This window comes from Pan troglodytes, chromosome 7 (assembly GCF_028858775.2).
Source record: "Pan troglodytes isolate AG18354 chromosome 7, NHGRI_mPanTro3-v2.0_pri, whole genome shotgun sequence".
Classification (NCBI taxonomy): domain Eukaryota; kingdom Metazoa; phylum Chordata; class Mammalia; order Primates; family Hominidae; genus Pan; species Pan troglodytes.
Genome location: NC_072405.2, coordinates 25,956,252 through 25,973,259, shown reverse-complemented (window position 1 = coordinate 25,973,259; position 17,008 = coordinate 25,956,252). Strand labels below are relative to the sequence as shown.

General features: G+C 43.1%; 1 protein-coding gene across 15 annotated transcripts in view; it reads left to right on the top strand.

Moving 5' to 3' along the window:
- Window positions 1–17,008, top strand: part of MTUS1 (microtubule associated scaffold protein 1) — a 158,356-nt gene that overhangs the window by 131,421 nt on the left and 9,927 nt on the right. For all 15 annotated transcript variants that reach the window (XM_054657224.2, XM_054657222.2, XM_024345008.3 and 12 more), the window contains 2 exons: window positions 14,745–14,947; window positions 16,141–16,246. In XM_054657224.2, coding sequence (XP_054513199.2) covers window positions 14,745–14,947; window positions 16,141–16,246 — 309 coding nt within the window. The remainder of the gene's footprint in view (window positions 1–14,744; window positions 14,948–16,140; window positions 16,247–17,008) is intronic.

The following is a 17,008-nucleotide window of genomic DNA, read 5'->3' as shown; positions in this document are numbered from 1 at the left end:
CTAAAACCTACATCCTTATCAAGCATAGACTATTTCTGTCAATCCAGTAAATTCCCTCATGCCATTTCACAGTGGAACACCCCTCCCCCTAGAAGCAAACACTGATTTAACCTTTATTATCAAAGGTTTTGTCTGAACTAGATTCTCATTTAAATGGAAAGATATAGTATGCTGTTTTTTGTCTCTGGCTTGTTTCATAATACTTTTGAGATTTGTGTATGTTAAATGTCTGCTCCAATCTTTTTTTTTTTTTTTTTTTTTTTTTTTAAGACAGGGTCTTGCTCTGTTGCCAGGCTGGAGTGCACTGGCACTATCTCGGCTCACTGCGACCTCTGCCTTCCGGGTTCAAGCAGTTGTCCTGCCTCAGCCTCCCGAATAGCTGGGATTATAGGTGCATACCACCATGCTGGGCTAATTTTTGTATTTTTAGTAGAGACAGGGATTCACCATATTGGTCAGGCTGTTCTCTAACACTTGACTCAAGTGATCCGCCCGTCTCGGCCTCCCAAAGTGCTGCGATTACAGATGTGAGCCATGGCACCTGGTCAAATGTCTGCTGTGATCTTTTTCACTGGATAGGTCAAGCACTTTTCCACATTGCCTCATAGTCTTCATTATGATCACCTTTAATGGGCTGGGGGAAAGTCTATCAAGTGGCTGTCCCATACGTTCACTTACCCCTTAAATAGTGTCATAGTGTATAGCAAGGGTTTCATTGCCAGCTGTTTTCTCATCCATTCCCATGGTTTCCGCTACTACCTGTACAACAATGACACAGATTTATTTTTCTAGTTCTCTCCTTCCCAAGCTGCAGATGCTTCCCAGTGAGGGGCTGCCCCCAGGTGAGCCAGTCCAGTATAATCACACCTTCCTGATGGTCCAGCCCCTTCCTTCCTGAGCGTCATGCAGCGTCTCCTCATTCACCCCTGTTCCTCAGCTTTGGCAGGGGCGATATGATTCACTTACCACCCAAGCTAACAACTGAAATCATACTCCTGTTCCCCCATCCTCCACGTGCATGTCAGTCTGTGTCCTAAATGCCACTTGGATCCATCCCTGCTCAGCATTCTGGCTGCTGCTGTTTTAAGTCCCACAGTTTCTCACCTGGAAGATACTGCAACAGCTACCCAATGGGTCACCTTGCCTCCAGGCCTGTGCCCCCAACTCCACTTGCGGCCAGGATCTGTACTTAGAGTCAAGCTGACATGTGTCTCTACTGGACATTTTGTTTTTTTGTTTTTTAGAAGGAGTTTTCTACCCTGTCACCCATGCTGGAGTGCAGTGGCATGATCTTGGGTCACTGCAACCTCCACCTCCTGGATTCATGTGACTGTCCTGCCTCAGCCTCCCGAGTAGCTGGGAATACAGGTGCGCACCACCACGGCTGGCTAATTTTTGTATTTTAGTAGAGACGAGGTTTCACCATGTTGGCCAGGCCGATCTCGAACTCCTGACCTCAGGTGATCCACCTGCCTCGGCCTCCCAAAGTGTTGGGATTACAGGCTTGAGCCACCACGCCTGGCCTCTACTGGACATTTTTAACAAACACAAAAGACTCCATTTTGGCCTTGAGGGAAAAAATCCAGACATACTAAGCACACCATTTATGATTTGACTGATTGAAATCTTCCAGTCCAAATTCACGTCTAGGCACTCTTTCCCCTTTATTCAGACCTCCTTTCCCCTCCCAGGCCCCGGCCATGGGTTCATTTGCACCTCTTGTCCACATTTTTGCACGGTATCCTCTCTGCCTGGAGTGCACTCTGCTCTTTCCACTCCCCTCCCGTCGTGGACCCCTCATGCTCCTTCTCTTTTACTCAGTTTTTAAGTCTTAGCTAAAATATCTTCAGTTGAATTTCACCCAAGTCTTTCAAGTCAGTTAACTGTGCCTTCTAGTGTGCTTTTCAAGGCACCTTGTACACATTTAAGATTTTGTTCTTACAGTGATTTGTTTGTAGACCTCTTCTTGCCATCTAGAATTAGGAACTCTTCAAGGGCAAGGCCAATAGCTCCTTAATTTTTGTAGTTCTCCCACCTTGTGCTTTGCACTTAGCAGGTGCTTAGACTTCAATCAATGAATGATTTTATTACCAACAATGGTAGCTAGGGAAAGGTAGTTTTCTTCTTAAAATATGCTAATACTCAGTGTTTTTTATGCACAAATGTTTTTCTATAAACCGTTTAACATTTCTATGACAAACACATATGGACACAAAGAGGGTAACAACAGACACTGGGGCCTGCCTGAGGGTGGAGGGCGGGAGGAGGGAGAGGAGCAGAAAAAATAACTATCGGGTACTGGGCTTAGTACCTGGGTGATGAAATATTCTGTACAACAAGCCCCTGTGATTCAAGTTGACCCAAATAACAAACCTGCACATGTGCCCCTGAACCTAAAATAAAAGTTTAAAGCAGAGTCAGAATAATTAAAAAATGAAATCCACATCTTGAAAAGAAAAGATAATTGTCCTTTAGGAATGCATAGTCATAAAGGAGAGCTGTAACTCTCTTGGATACATTTTATATTATGTCCGACAATCCCAGTTAATCAGATCATTTTGAAAGTGTCAGCCTTTGAAATAGATTACAGTTAAATTTAAAACGGTCTACATCTGCAGCAGACATTTTGCCTCTAGGATAAGATTCTTTCCAGAGTCATGTTGAATAACAGCTGGTGCAATAGAGGGCCATGATTATGATCTTTAGAGTTCTTTTTGCTTTTCATTAATGTTAATCCTTGGAATCAGACTTTTCATCTAAATCAGGGGTGTCCAATCTTTTGGCTTCCCCGGGCCACGTTGGAAGAAGAATTGTCTAGTGCCACACATAAAATGCACTAACACTAGCAAATAGCTGATGACGAAAAGAAAAAAATTCACACATCTCATAATGTTCTAAGAAAGTTTACAAATTTGTGTTGGGCCGCATTCAAGGCTGTCCTGGGCCACATGCAGGCTGTGAGTTGGACAAGCTTGATCTAAATTAATGAAGAAAAGATTATTTTGTATTTCAAAATTATTTTTGAGCCATCACAATTAACAGCTAACTCTCATCTTTTTATACATTAGTCCTGATTATTTCTATTTTGTGAAACAAGATTTTAATCCTTAATTCACTAAAAATGCCTGCCCTTCCTATAATAGTGTAAAAAGACCAGTTGATTTTTGTGCATGAAAATTATGAGCTAGGTATAACAACATCGTGTGTTTGGTGCCTACTCATCCCTAACAAACAATGTTCAGCTCTCAGTCTACTTCTCTGCATTGTATTTATAAAAAATAAACTGTGGCTCAGAGGTTAAGTAACTTCCCAAGGGAAGCTGGAAAGCAAAGAGCTTGCATAAGAACCCAAGATGGCTAGACCACCAATCTTCTGGTAGTCACCACAGGGAAAGTTTGATGAAATGATTTAAAAGATTGGAAAACTATTTGAAATAAACGCTAGTTTGCATTGATAGCTACTTTTGGAATATTTTTCTTCTAATCAAGAGTTTAAGAAATATTGTTAAAATGTATCTTACTGAGGAAAGTAACTTGCAAAAAACAGTGCATTACCAAAAGTAGTATACACATTGCCTAATCAACACTTAACCCAGTGTCTATGAACTTCACATTGCCTCACGCCATATGGAATGTGTTGATTCATTCACTGTTCCGTTTTTATCTGCAATTTTGGTTTAACAAGGCTATGTATTTAAAATAATTTTTAAACTCTTTACAGGTAAGTCACTTTTGAGTTGTAAAATTCCAGAAGTGATTTTTCTTGAAGTAGGCTTTAATGAAAAATCTATTAATATACTGAAAACCAACTGTACACCAAAACAGGGCTGTTTATCTCCCTGACTTGTTTGAAGACTGAGTTGATAGCCACCTCAGACTTAGCTCATTCTCTTCCTATCCACATCTGCCCTCCATTTGGACTTTGGTTGGCTGTATTTATAAGTAAAAGGCCATGTTCTTTCACCTGCAGATTTGCAGTTTTACCAGTGGTACCTGTGTTTGAAACCCACTGACTGTTCCTCCTTGTCCTGTTCCTTGTCCTAACTCCAGTCTCTCAACTTGGGATTTTCCTAATTTAATACCTTATTGTGTAGAATAGTGGTTCTCAAACTTTATTGCGTACGAAAACAGACCTGGTTGAAATGCAGATCCTCAGTTCTCATGCCCATTGCTTCTGACTTAGTTGGCTGGGGATGAAGTCCAGGAATCTGCACTTTGTTTTTTTTAAACCCCAACGTCTTCTATATGCATCATCCTACTAACCCCTCTTTGGGCTTTAAGGAGTAGTAATAGGTGCTTCCCAATTACAGAAGGAGAGGCAGCACTTCTAAAAAGATGTGGTGTTGATGGGGAAGGTGATCCCTCTTCCTGACCTCTGGCCCTAGTGTCCTCAGGTTAACAGGAGACCAGTTTTTCTTCCTTATTAGCAATATCTGAGTACGGCTTTGGCTACCTGCAAAGAAAAATAAAGCAAAACCTTTCCCTTAATGGAAATTGAGGAGGAATCTGCACTTTTAATGATCATCCAGGTGGTTCCCATGTAGGTGCCCCAGGACTACCCTTTGACACTGCTCTAGCTGTCTAGAAGTTGTTTCTTTTATGTAAAAAAAATACATACATATTTCAAGCATAGTAAGAATAATATGAAGTAACTCTGAGTGAATTGAGTCCATTCTTATAAATAAGCTTTTAAATTTTACACATGCCAAGGACTTTTAGCAGCCTTTTTGACCCTTGTGCTCTAAAAATGATCCGTCAGTGAGGAGAAGAGGCAGAATGAATAGTCCCTGACTTAAAATCATCCTTTTTTTTTTTTTTTTTTTACATTGAAACTCTTGATTGAAACAGGATTCCTTTAAAGTCAGCCTCACTTTTTCTCAGGCCTGAATCTTAGAACATATTGTCAGATATTCAGCTGTGCTCTCGCCTCCAACCCACTTTTATTCCTAAATGTTTTCGTTTGTACATGGAGTGTTTGCTGTTGTGATTAAAAAAAAAAAAAAAAAAGCATCTGTTCTGCAGCATGCTGGCCAGTGAATGAGCTGAAAAACAGCAAATGGCCTTTGCAGGCTTCTCTTCAGGGGTGGGAGGAGGAACACTGGCAGGGAGAGGCTAGAAGCTTAGGGGAGGCCCAGCTGGTACCTAGGCACCAAGATGGAGATGGAAGACAGGCTGGCTGGGTGGAATTGTCTTCCCACCTGTGAGTCACACTTTGTCAGCACTACCCAGTATAGGGGGGGAAAGGTCATTTTTTTACCTGCCTTATCTTGGAATCTTTTCAGCAGTGCTTCCACAAGAGAATTAAGCCCTACTACCCTGAGGCATCCATGGTACGTGTGAATTAACTTTGTCTTCTACATCTCAGGCTGGGAAAAATAGCCAGTCAGATCCCGTTGGGTGTTCTGTGGTTAGGCTCTCAAAGAGGCTGGAGTTCTAGGGCCGGGCATAGTGGCTCAAGCCAGTAATTCCAGCGCTTTGGGAGGCTGAGGTGGACAGATCGCTTGATGCCCGGAGTTTGAGACCAGCCTTGCCAACATGGTGAAACCCCATATCTACTTAAAACACAACAACAACAACAAAGAGGCTGGAGTTGTAGATCCAGCTCTGTTATTTCCATTCTTCTTTGGTAAAATGAGATGTCTGATAATACCTATTTTATTTGTTCAGAGCATTGTTACATTAAATGAAACAGATGTGAGAGCGCCTTGTAAAGTATGAACTGAGTTTTAAAGGTGAAGTGGCACTTATGGGAGGATTGATTTGATTGCGCAGGCCTTTTGTAAAAAGCAAGTTCCTAATAATTTATGATTTATGGAAGACTTTGAAATGAGCTCTTAGTGATTTGTTGAGTTAATGCCCAGGAGTAATCAGAAAGGCATTTGGAGATAATTTGGAAATGTAGAAAAAGAACCTGGTCTACCACTTGTCTGCAAAATTTCTTGGTCATTTGACAAAGTATCTTTAGAGAGGCAAACCCTGGCACTGTGTGAGTAGGGGATTATTCCACAGGCTGGGAAGACTTTCTACAAAGCATAAGAGTAACTCTGTTTCACTTTACTATCACCAATCTATACTGGTGGCAGAACAGGTGGTATTTGTTCCTACCTTCCATATCAGGACACGGAGGCCCAGGAAACTGGACATGCCTATTTGTGGGATAGTCTAGGTCCCACCTTTTTTTTCTTCTTTAGGCCACTGCCTGTCCACAAAGCATCAATTTGATGTTTAAAAACGACTTCTTGGTTACTTGTTCAGTGATATTACTACCTCCAGTTTCAAACCAGATCAGACCTTGGCTTAAGGGAGTCACCTACATAGTCGCTTGCCATGGACGTGTGTCGGGATCGGATTTCCTCGGATTTCCCTTAGTAGAATGTTATGACATCATCACACTCCTACAGTAGAAGGTAGTGTCCCCTCCTGGTTCTGGGGGTGGGGCACAAGAGAAGTGAAAGTTCTGTTTACCCTGAGAAGTGTAATGGGTATGTACTGTTGAAGAAAGAAGTGAAGGAGCCCAGAACTGAGAGGAGGAGGCCGGTTTCCCAGGCGGCCAAGAGAGAGTGAGGGGCCCACTGCAGGCAGAGCTGGAGGCAGGCTGCTCTTCTCCATCCTAGATGGTGCAGAGAGGGGGATTTCGGGGTGGGGTGGGGGAGAGTCGCCACCCACAGCAGGCTGGCCAGAGCGTCTGGGAAAGGAGTATGTGTGCAGTTTGGGAATGGAATCATCTCTTTTTCCTGTTCGTCTCTTCTTTCTATGGTATTCTCTTATGTGGCGCTATGAAAATTTGCCTGGCACTTTTCTTTTTTATATTTTAGTTCTGATTTACATAAAATCTCCTCCAAATTAGGAAAATTCTATTGCGTATAATGTCAAGAACAATAGTAGCGGAAGGGAAAGACTTGAAGTGAGTGTACACTCCACCATAATAGCTATGTCTGTGTGTTCATATGCATCAAATTTGAATACGAGGCCAGCAATGCTGCTTTTTAACTGTTATATTTCTGTTATGGAACCCTAAGCCTGTCTTCCAGGAGTCTTCAAACACACTGGAATCAATGGACTCTTGCAAGCTGTAACAGTTATACAATTTATCTGCAAAGTTACTGTGGTCAGGCACTGGGGTGAGTGCTTCACCTGTGCTATTTCATCTTCTAGAGAAGGGACTAATAATGTCTCCACTTTAAAAATGAAGAAATGTAGGCTTAGGCCAGGTGCGGTGGCTCATGCCTGTAATTCCAGCACTTTGGGAGGCCGAGGCAGGCAGATCATTTGAGGTCAGGAGTTCGAGACCAGCCTGGCCAACGTAGTGAAACCCTGTCTCCACTAAAAATACAAAAATTAGCCGGGTATGGTGGTGCATGCCTGTAATCCCAGCTACTCAGGGGGCTGAGGCAGGAGAATCGCTTAAACCTGAGAGGCCGAGGTTGCAGTGAGCTGAGATTGTGCCACTACACTCCAGCCTGGGTGATAGAGGAAGCCTCTGTCTCAAAAAACAAAACAAAACAAAACAAAAAGTAGGCTTAGAAAGTTTAAGCAATTTGCTCAAGTGATGTAGCAGCTGAGTGGTGTGACTGAGACTTGAACCCAAGTAATTTTGGCTCTATCCTACTAGGACATTTATTTATGTTCTTGAGCATTAAAATATTTTTGGTCGTCTCATAATGAACCATGCTACTCAGATATAAAAACTAGGAAAGCACTGTATCATTTCAAAAGAATATTAACAATGTCGGGCCATGGCTGTGTAATGCTTTTCTCTGTAAACAGTACATTTATCAATCAACAAAGGGAAATGAGTCTCTGTGAGATGGAAATAATAAAAGTCTGACCTTCCCCTCTGAGAAAAAGCCATGAGGACTAATTAAGTAATGGCTCCACTCCAGTTCCGCAGGGCTAAGTAATGAAGGACCTGGGAGGACTCCAGCTCTGTTTTCCAGAGATTATGTTTGACTGTGGCACTGGGCATTTTCCACATATCATCTTGATAATTACTTGAAAAGCAAAACTTAAAGCATTTCACTGATTACGATTTTTTTTTTTTTTCTTGCTGAGATATCCATGATTTAAACTGTCAGGGAGGGTCACTGGCCTAGAATTCTTCTTGGGTGATTCATTGCAGAGTGAAAATACTGACTTCTAATCTCAATGTGGCCTTACACTTTAGAGATGTTTTTGTACATGAGTCTGCCTTCCTTTCCTCCTTCTCCTTCCTCCCCTTCCCTCCCTTCCTCCTTTCTTCCTTTTTCTTTTTTTCTTTTTTTTTTCTCTTTTTCCTTAAATCCTGAGAACTGTATTTCCTCTTTTAAGCTAGATTGCTGGAGATAGCTTTCATGGCTTACAAACATGTATACAAAAGTTGCCCAGCAGTTCTCCTACAGATGGTGGTCTGTTGGTGTTCCTAATCATATATGTGCTTTTTTAAAAAATAGACTAATGGAATGATTAAAACAACAGAGGCCAGGCACAGTGGCTCACACCTGTAATTCCAGCACTTTGGGACGCTGAGGTGGGCGGATCATGAGGTCAGAAGTTCGAGACCAGTCTGACCCACATAGTGAAACCCCATCTCTACTAAAAAACAAAAAATTAGCCAAGTGTGGTGGTGTGCACCTGTAGTCCCAGCTACTCGGGAGGCTGTGGCAAGAGAATCGCATGAACCCGGGACGTGGAGGTTGCAGTGAGCCGAGATCGTGCCACTGCATTCTAGCCCAGGTGACAGTGCGAGACTCTATCTCAAAAAAAAAAAAAAAAAATAGGGACAAAAAGACTACTTTGACTTTGTGTTTGTCTAATACCTTCTTTGAAACATTCGCATGTCCATGCTTGCTTGTTGCAAATTCGAAACAATTTTATGTTTGGTTTTGGCTTTGTTGGGTGTCTGATTAATTGAAAGTGAGTGGAATTCTGGAGAATAAGCAAGAAGAGACTAGACTGAGGATAGGAGTGAGAGCACACACAGGTGGCACCATAAATCTCTCCTAAGCTGTAGTCAGTGCACAGGAAAGTCCATGGCCTAAAATCGGGGTTATGCACGCCCCCCACTGCCACACACACACGTTTATGTCACAGCTGCCGAGGAGCACTCTGAGAACCTTTAATACAGCGTTTACATGTGCATCCTTTAAAAAATACTTCATGAGTCTTTATGCCAAATAAATGTTTCCTTCACAGCCCAGGCCAGTTCGTTCAAACGAAAGCCATTAGTGTGAGCGATTATTGCAGCCCAGCTGTTCCCCAGCAGCACACCGGGCCAGTAAACAGAGCAAAGGTCTGTGCACAGCTGCAGGCTGATGTCACTGTCTGGGGCTGGGCCTGCTGCTTTGGACTATTACAATAACAGCAGTGAACCTCCTCTTCCCCCATCTGACCCATTTTCTCCCTTTCTCTTTCCCGTTTCTTCCCATGTGTCCTCCCTTCACCTCACTTAGGGTGGCCAACAAAACATCAGAGCTGCCTTTTTTTTTGGTGAATAGAGGGAAACAGCCCTGTCCCATGGCTAATAGGAAAGGACTTCTGTGTATCCTATTTGGTTTTAAAGGCTGATGTGCCACAATTACATATTCAAACCGACAGTATTTTTATCATAAACAGATGTGTTAAAATCAGCCAGGGTAGTCTGCTATTAACGTCAGCTTCGAAGCTCTTCTAGCCCAGGGCTTGAAGGCAGTCTCTTGTTTATTGCTGAGTCCCTGAGTTCACTTAGATGTTTCTGTCCCAGATATGAGCTTCCAGATGGGTTCAGATCTTGTTCCTGCTTTTTTATTTTTTAACTTTGGAAATACCTGAAATTTTAAGAGAAGCAAGTGAAAAGGCTGCGTGAAACTAGAATTTCTCTGACTAGAAGCTATTTGATGCCTTCACCAACGGCTTGCAAAGTATGTTTCTGTTGTAGTTTTCATAGAAAGTTCTAATACGAGATTCACACGAGGAGCCTTCAGAGTCGGAAAGTTACTTGGCAGAAGCTAATGCAGTGTTTACTCGTTTGACTAACATTGGACTTCTTGAGTCTTTTTTTCTTCTGTGTTTACTAGTGTAATAGAAGGAAAAGTGAATGTGAAGAGAATGTTCTCCAGCAGTCAAGACCATCACTATCTTTCACTAAATTCTTTTAAAGGAAAAAAGAAACTTTTAATGTTCAGTCCCAAAGGCTTGAGTTCCGTGCGATGGCCCCTGTAATCTGGCCTCCGTCTGTCTTTTTGGGTTCTATCTTCTCTGCTTTGTGAGTTTCTTAATCACCAAGGCTCACCGTTCTGTCTCCCATCATTGCTCATGCTGGGATAGGATTTTCACCCTTGATGCCTCAATTTTATTTCTATCATATGGCTTAATTTGAAAATCTACTGACCAAATCATAACCACAGTGATGTACTCATTAGGATGGCTGTTACATATATTTGAAAAAATCAAATAGGTTCTGGTGAGCATGTGGAGAAATTGGAACCCTTGTGTGTAGTACTGCTGATGGGAATGTAGAATGGTTCAACCACTATGGAAAAGAGTACCATAGTCCTTCAAATAATTAATAATAGAATTGCCATAAGAGTCAGCAATTCCTTCTGGGTATATACGCCAAAGAATTGAAAGCAGGGACTCGGGCATGTATTTGTCCCCCGGTGTTCATAGCAGCATTATTCACAGTAGCCAAAGGTGGAGGCAACCCAAGTGTCCGTGGATGGTAAGTGGATACACAAATGTCATCTGTACGTGCAATGGAATATTATCATTATTATTATTTGACACGGAGTCTTGCTCTGTCACCCAGGCTGGAGTGCAGTGGCGTTATCTTGGCTCACTGCAACCTCCACCGCTTGGGTTCAAGCGATTCTCCTGCCTCAGCCTCCCGAGTAGCTGGGACTACAGACGTGCGCCATCATGCCCCGCTAATTTTTGTATTTTTACTAGAGATGGGGTTTCACCATGTTGGCCAGGCTGGTCTCGAACTCCTGAACTCAAGCGATCTGCTTGCCTTGGCCTCCCAAAATGCTGGGATTACAGGCGTGAGCCACTGCGCCCGGCCAACAATGGAATAATATTGAGCCTTCAAAAGGAAGGAAATTGTGACACATCCCACAGCTTGGATGAGCCTTGAGGACATACGCTAAATGAAATAAACAGTCACAACAGGACAAGTACTATTTGAGTCCAGGTATATGAGGTACTCAATGGTCAGATTCATAGAGAAAGAAAGTAAAATGGTCACTGCCAGGGCCTTGGGGAAGGGGAGGGGATGGGTTGTTACTGTTTAATTGGTACGGAGTTTCAGGTTGGGGGGAAACGTTCTGGAGAATGGATGATGGCAAAGCTTACACAACGATGTAAGTGTATTTAATGCCACTGAATCATACACCTAAAAATAATCAAAATGGTTAATTTGGTATCTACTTCATCACTGTTTTTTTTGTTTTTGTTTTTGAGATGAAGTCTTTCCCTGTCGCCAGGCTGGAGTGCGGTGGTGCGATCTTGGCTCACTGTAACCTCTGCCTCCCGGGTTCAAGCGATTCTCCTGCCTCACTCAGCCTGCTGAGTAGCTGGGACTACAGGCACACACCACCACGCGCAGCTAATTTTGTATTTTTAGTAGAGATGGGGTTTCACCATGTTGGCCAGGATGGTCTGGATTTTTTGACCTCATAATCTACGCGCTTCGGCCTTCCAAAGTGCTGGGGTTACAGGCGTGAGCCACCGTGCCCAGCCCTCATCACAGTTTTTATTTATTTATTTTTTAATTGTTTTAAAAATCTGACCAAACCTTTGGTCCACCCTGACTGGACGTAAACTATCCTGAGTGCCACTCCCTGGGCCCCAAGGTCTGGCCTGGTCCCGCCACTTCTCCTCTGTCTGTTGTCTCTTCCAGTAGAGGCCCCGTCATGCGCCTTGCCAGCCCCAGCACAAGAAACAGCTTGGTAGAAAAGAAGGGGCACGGGCTTTGGGTGCAGGCAGAATCAGAATTCAGACTGCTCACCGAAACCCGTCCTCTCGCGCTTGCCAGCTCTGTGCCCCTGGGCAGATGATTTAACCTCTCTGTGGCGGTTTCCTTATTTATATGTTTAGGAAGGTCCTCTGTGAGGGTTACACAAGATAAAGAGCCCCATTCTGTGCCAGGCAACGAGAAATAGTTTGTGTTTTGGGGATTTTTTTTTTAATGTTAAATCTTTGCCCTTCAATAAACATTTGTAGATGGATTTAATTTTTAAGGGTTCTCTTTGGCAGACACTATTCCTGCCATTATTTTAATGTGGCCTCCTTTTCCTCTGACAGAATACTGACTGGGGGCAAGTGACTTGGGTATTTCTACCACCACATGGCAGGTTCCTGAGATAACAAGTCGACACCATTGTAAGAAATTTTCCTAAGAACCTGCCATTTTCACGTTCCTTAGGTCAAATAATTATTGATCTAAATTGTCCTTTTCTGTGCCCTAAAATAATCTTCTTCCTTCAACTCCTGATATGTTATTCCTTTCCAAAGAGAAGTAAGGGTTAATTTAACAGATTTGCCAGCAACCCTGTCGTATTAATCCACGGGTACTCTGGGGATGTGGACAGCATGTGTATCCCTGACAGTTACAGTAGTACCCTGTCTGCCCGTATTTACACATCGGTGACGGAAGACTGGGAATGTCCAAAGTCAGGCTTCCTAAGGAATTCAAGATTTTCTAGGATTTATTGTAGTGTGTGTACATATATCTTTGGTTGTGTTCTGCCATGTATTATATTGTTAGTCATTCTATTTTTGGTAGTTGTAGGGAAGAGCTAAGATGTTCTGATTTTCAATTATGTGTATCAGATTACTTTGCCCTTTTAAAATATATTAACTGGGAGGCCGAGGCAGGCAGATCACGAGGTCAGGAGTTAGAGAACAGCCTGACCAACATGGTAAAACCATGTGTCTACTAAAATACAAAAATTAGCTGGTCGTGGTGGCATGTGCCGTAATCCCAGCTACTGAGGAGGCTGAGGCAGGAGAATCACTTGAACCTGGGAGTTGGAGGTTGCAGTGGGCCAAGATTGTGTCATTGCACTTCAGCCTGGGCAATACAGCAAGAGTCTGTGTGTGTGTGTGTGTGTGTGTGTGTGTGTGTGTGTGTCTATATATATAGTGTATATATGTGTATATATGTATTATATATGTATATGCATGTATATATGCATACATATATGTACATATATGTATACACATGTACACATAGATATATACATATATGCATGCATACATATGTATGCATATATACGTGCACATATGTACCTATGTATACATATATAAATTTTTTTAACCTTTCATTTTATATTGCTTTTTTTTTTTTTTGAGATGGGGTTTTGCTCTGTTGCCCGACAGTTGCAGCCTCAATCTCCTGAGCTCAAGTGATCCTCCCACCTCAGCCTCCTCAGTAGCAGGGACTACAGGCCCACACCATCATGCCTGGATAATTTTTTTTTTTTTTTAATTTTAAGAGATGGGTTTCCCTATGTTGTCCAGGCTGGTCATGAACTCCTAGGTGCAAATGATTCTCCTGCATCAGCTTCTTAAAATACTTGAATTATAGCACAAACCACCATGCCTGGCCTATGTGGGTGCTTTTAAGATGTGTTTTTTTTTCCCTAAGATATTTGTGCTCTGGTGATTTGCGTTTAATAGAGGCTAATATTTTATTTTTATTAGTTTTGAAATAACAAATTATAATCAACTCAAATTAACTACAAGTTTAAGGTCCACTTGTTTCTTTTCTTTCTTTTTTTTTTTTTTTGACAGAATCTCACTCTGTCGCCCAGGCTGGAGTGCAGTGGCGCAATCTTGGCTCACTGCAAGCTCCGCCTCCTGGGTTCACGCCATTCTCCTGCCTCAACTTCCCGAGTAGCTGGGACTACAGGCGCCCACCACCACACCCGGCTAATTTTTTGTATTTTTAGTAGAGACAGGGTTTCACCGTGGTCTCGATCTCCTGACCTCATGATCCACCCGCCTTGGCCTCCCAAAGTGCTGGGATTACAGGCGTGAGCCACTGCGCCCGGCCGGTCCACTTGTTTCTTACCCCTCGTCTTTCCTGCTCTTGTGTGAGCTTCTACCACACTGGCTGGCTGGGAGAGGGAGGAGTCGCTTGTCCTAAGAAATGTCTCGGCCTGGCCAAGGCTCTTTTCTTGACCACTGCATGGACTGGTCACCACATGAGAGGGGATCTTCTCTTAGAAACCTGGGTCTTCTGAAGTACTTCTCTTACTGCTTGGGAGTCAGTTTTTTGAATGTGTGTGTGGGGGGGGGGGTTTGTTTGTTTGTTTGTTTGTTTTTGAGATGGAGTCTCAGTCTGTCACCCCGGCTATAGTGCAGTGGCGTGATCTTGGCTCACTGCAACCTCCGCCTCCCGGGTTCAAGCAATTCTCCTGCCTCACCCTCCCGACTAGCTGGGATTACAGGCACCTGCTACCATGCCCGGCTAATTTTTGTATTTTTAAGAGAGACAGGGTTTCACCATGTTGACCAGGCCGGTCTTGAACTCCTGACCTCAGGTGATTCCCCAACCTCGGCCTCCCAAAGTGCTGGGATTACAGGTGTGAGCCACTGCGCCCTGCCCTCGTGTTCCTTTTTACAGTTCACTTCCATACTGTTATATTTGAAGACATGGTCACCAGAGACCCAAGACATTGTGGGTTTATGCTTCAGGTGTCATCACAGCTGTGTGTGACTGTAATGAATATAGGACATTTCACAAATAAAATGACCTCTTCCCTCTTCTTTCTCTTCTGTTTTCAGTCACTGCTTCAACCACCTGTGAGAAATTAGAAAAAGCCAGGAATGAGTTACAAACAGCGTATGAAGCATTCGTCCAGCAGCACCAGGCTGAAAAAACAGAACGAGAGAATCGGCTTAAAGAGTTTTACACCAGGGAGTATGAAAAGCTTCGGGACACTTACATTGAAGAAGCAGAGAAGTACAAAATGCAATTGCAAGAGCAGGTCTGTGCTTTTGCAGCCAGAGCTTGTCTGAGGCCTCTGCTGCTTACTTGAATCCTGCTTGCTCTTCACATCTTGATGAGCTTCTCTTTTTTAGTCTAATAGGTATAAAAAGCATGTTGTTGTTGTTTATTTAAGACAGAGTCCCACTCTGTCTGCCAGGCTGGAGGCTGGAGTACAGTGGCTTGATCTTGGCTCACTGCAGCCTCTGCCTCCTGGGTTCAAGTGATTCTCCTTCCTCAACCTCCTGAGTAGCTGGGACTATAGGCACGCATCACCATGCCCAGCTAATTTTTGTATTTTTAGTAGAGACGGGGTTTCACCACGTTGGCCAGGCTGGTCTCGAACTCCCAACCTCAGGTGATCCACTTGCCTTGGAAACAATATCTTTTTAATTGAATAGTTTTCTTACGACCAAAGGAATGTATTATGTTAAGTGAAAGAAGGGAAGAAAAGAAGGAGGAAAAGATAAAGTTGAAAAAACAACCCTTTCTTTCTACCCAGAAATAATCCCTTGTAAACATCCTGGTGGTGTGTTGCCAAACTATTGTTTTGCTTTTTTTTTTTTTTTTTTTAAGTGGCATTTGTTTAAATATCCCATTTTTTTTTTCACTGAATAAAATATCAAACCTTTTTAATTTTGTAGCTCCCTTTTTAACTCAGTTTTTCATTTAGTAAACATCTACAGAGTGCCTACTCCAGGCCAGGCACCTGCTAGGGCCTGAGTGGTCAAGTGACAGGCGCAGAGCATGTGGCCCTGTCACTGTGAAACATATCTTCGTTCCTGGTCATTCCTTGTGACTGATGCAGCCATTTCCATCTGTCACCCTGGAGAGCCTCTGTGTCTATGTTCCTGAGGGTAGGGAAGGAGACAGAGGAGAGTTGAGCGGTGAATCCCAGTTGCATTGCTCTTTATGCATTCTTCCTTTGTGTGCATGTGGGGACAGAGTCTTGCGACATTGCCCAGGCTGGACTTGAACTGCTGGGCTCCAAGTGATCCTCCACCTCTGCCTCCCAGAGTGCTGAGGTTACAAGTGTGAACCACTGCCCTGACCTTTGTATGTGTTGGGGAGCCTTTAAACTAGAGCCCACGCTTACCTGTGAAGCTGTGACGTCTCCTAATGTGGTTGCTTTGTGTATTCAACTTAGGACATTTGGTTTTACTGTTAAACCACGGTTTTGTTTGTTGCTTACAGTTTGACAACTTAAATGCTGCCCATGAAACCTCTAAGTTGGAAATTGAAGCTAGCCACTCAGAGAAAGTTGAATTGCTAAAGAAGGCCTATGAAGCCTCCCTTTCAGGCAAGGATGCTTTTTTTCCTCTTTAAACAGAATAAAATCTGAAGGAACCGCATGATATGTTTTAAGATGGAAATGATTCATAACTTTCTGCTTCAGCGAATGCCCTGTGGCCTTCAGGCTGGGGTGTTCTTGGTTCCTTTTTGCGTTGTTTATTGTTAACAGATGCCTTTTCCCACTAAGGATGCAAATAATAGTTACAAATGCCAGCCTTGTGTTAAATAGGACGGGCTTTGGAAGATTGTAAAGGCCATTTTGGGGGTGGTGGTTGCCAGCTTAGGTCCCTGGGAAGTGGCAAGTACAAGTTTCTATCTTGTAATCCACAGTAAAGCATCCACCCCAAGTGCTCCTGCACAGCAGTGTTGCTGTGAAATGTCGATGCCACTTATTGAATAGAAAAATAGTCTTTTCTATTTTTCATCTGTCATCAGTGGGAGGGTGTAAGCCTTTGCTTTCAGAACAGAATCGGCAGTGTCGCTCACAGTCTTTCTACTAAACCAGTTGCATCTTACAGAGCAGCGTGGATGAGTGCTAAGAACCGGCTGTGTGACCTTCAGCAAGGACTTTCTCACCACAAAAATAGAGTTGCCCAAAGTCAGGCAGAGGTGATAATGTGTAAAAGTGACTGGCTCCAGGCAGACTTGTAGTGAACATTGTTTTTCTTCCTTCCTGCTAGAAATGAGTATAATTTTAGACTTACGTTTAGGTTCTGAAGAGCAAATTGAAAAGAGCACAGGGTTTCCAGACCAGGAGTCTGGAGTGGCA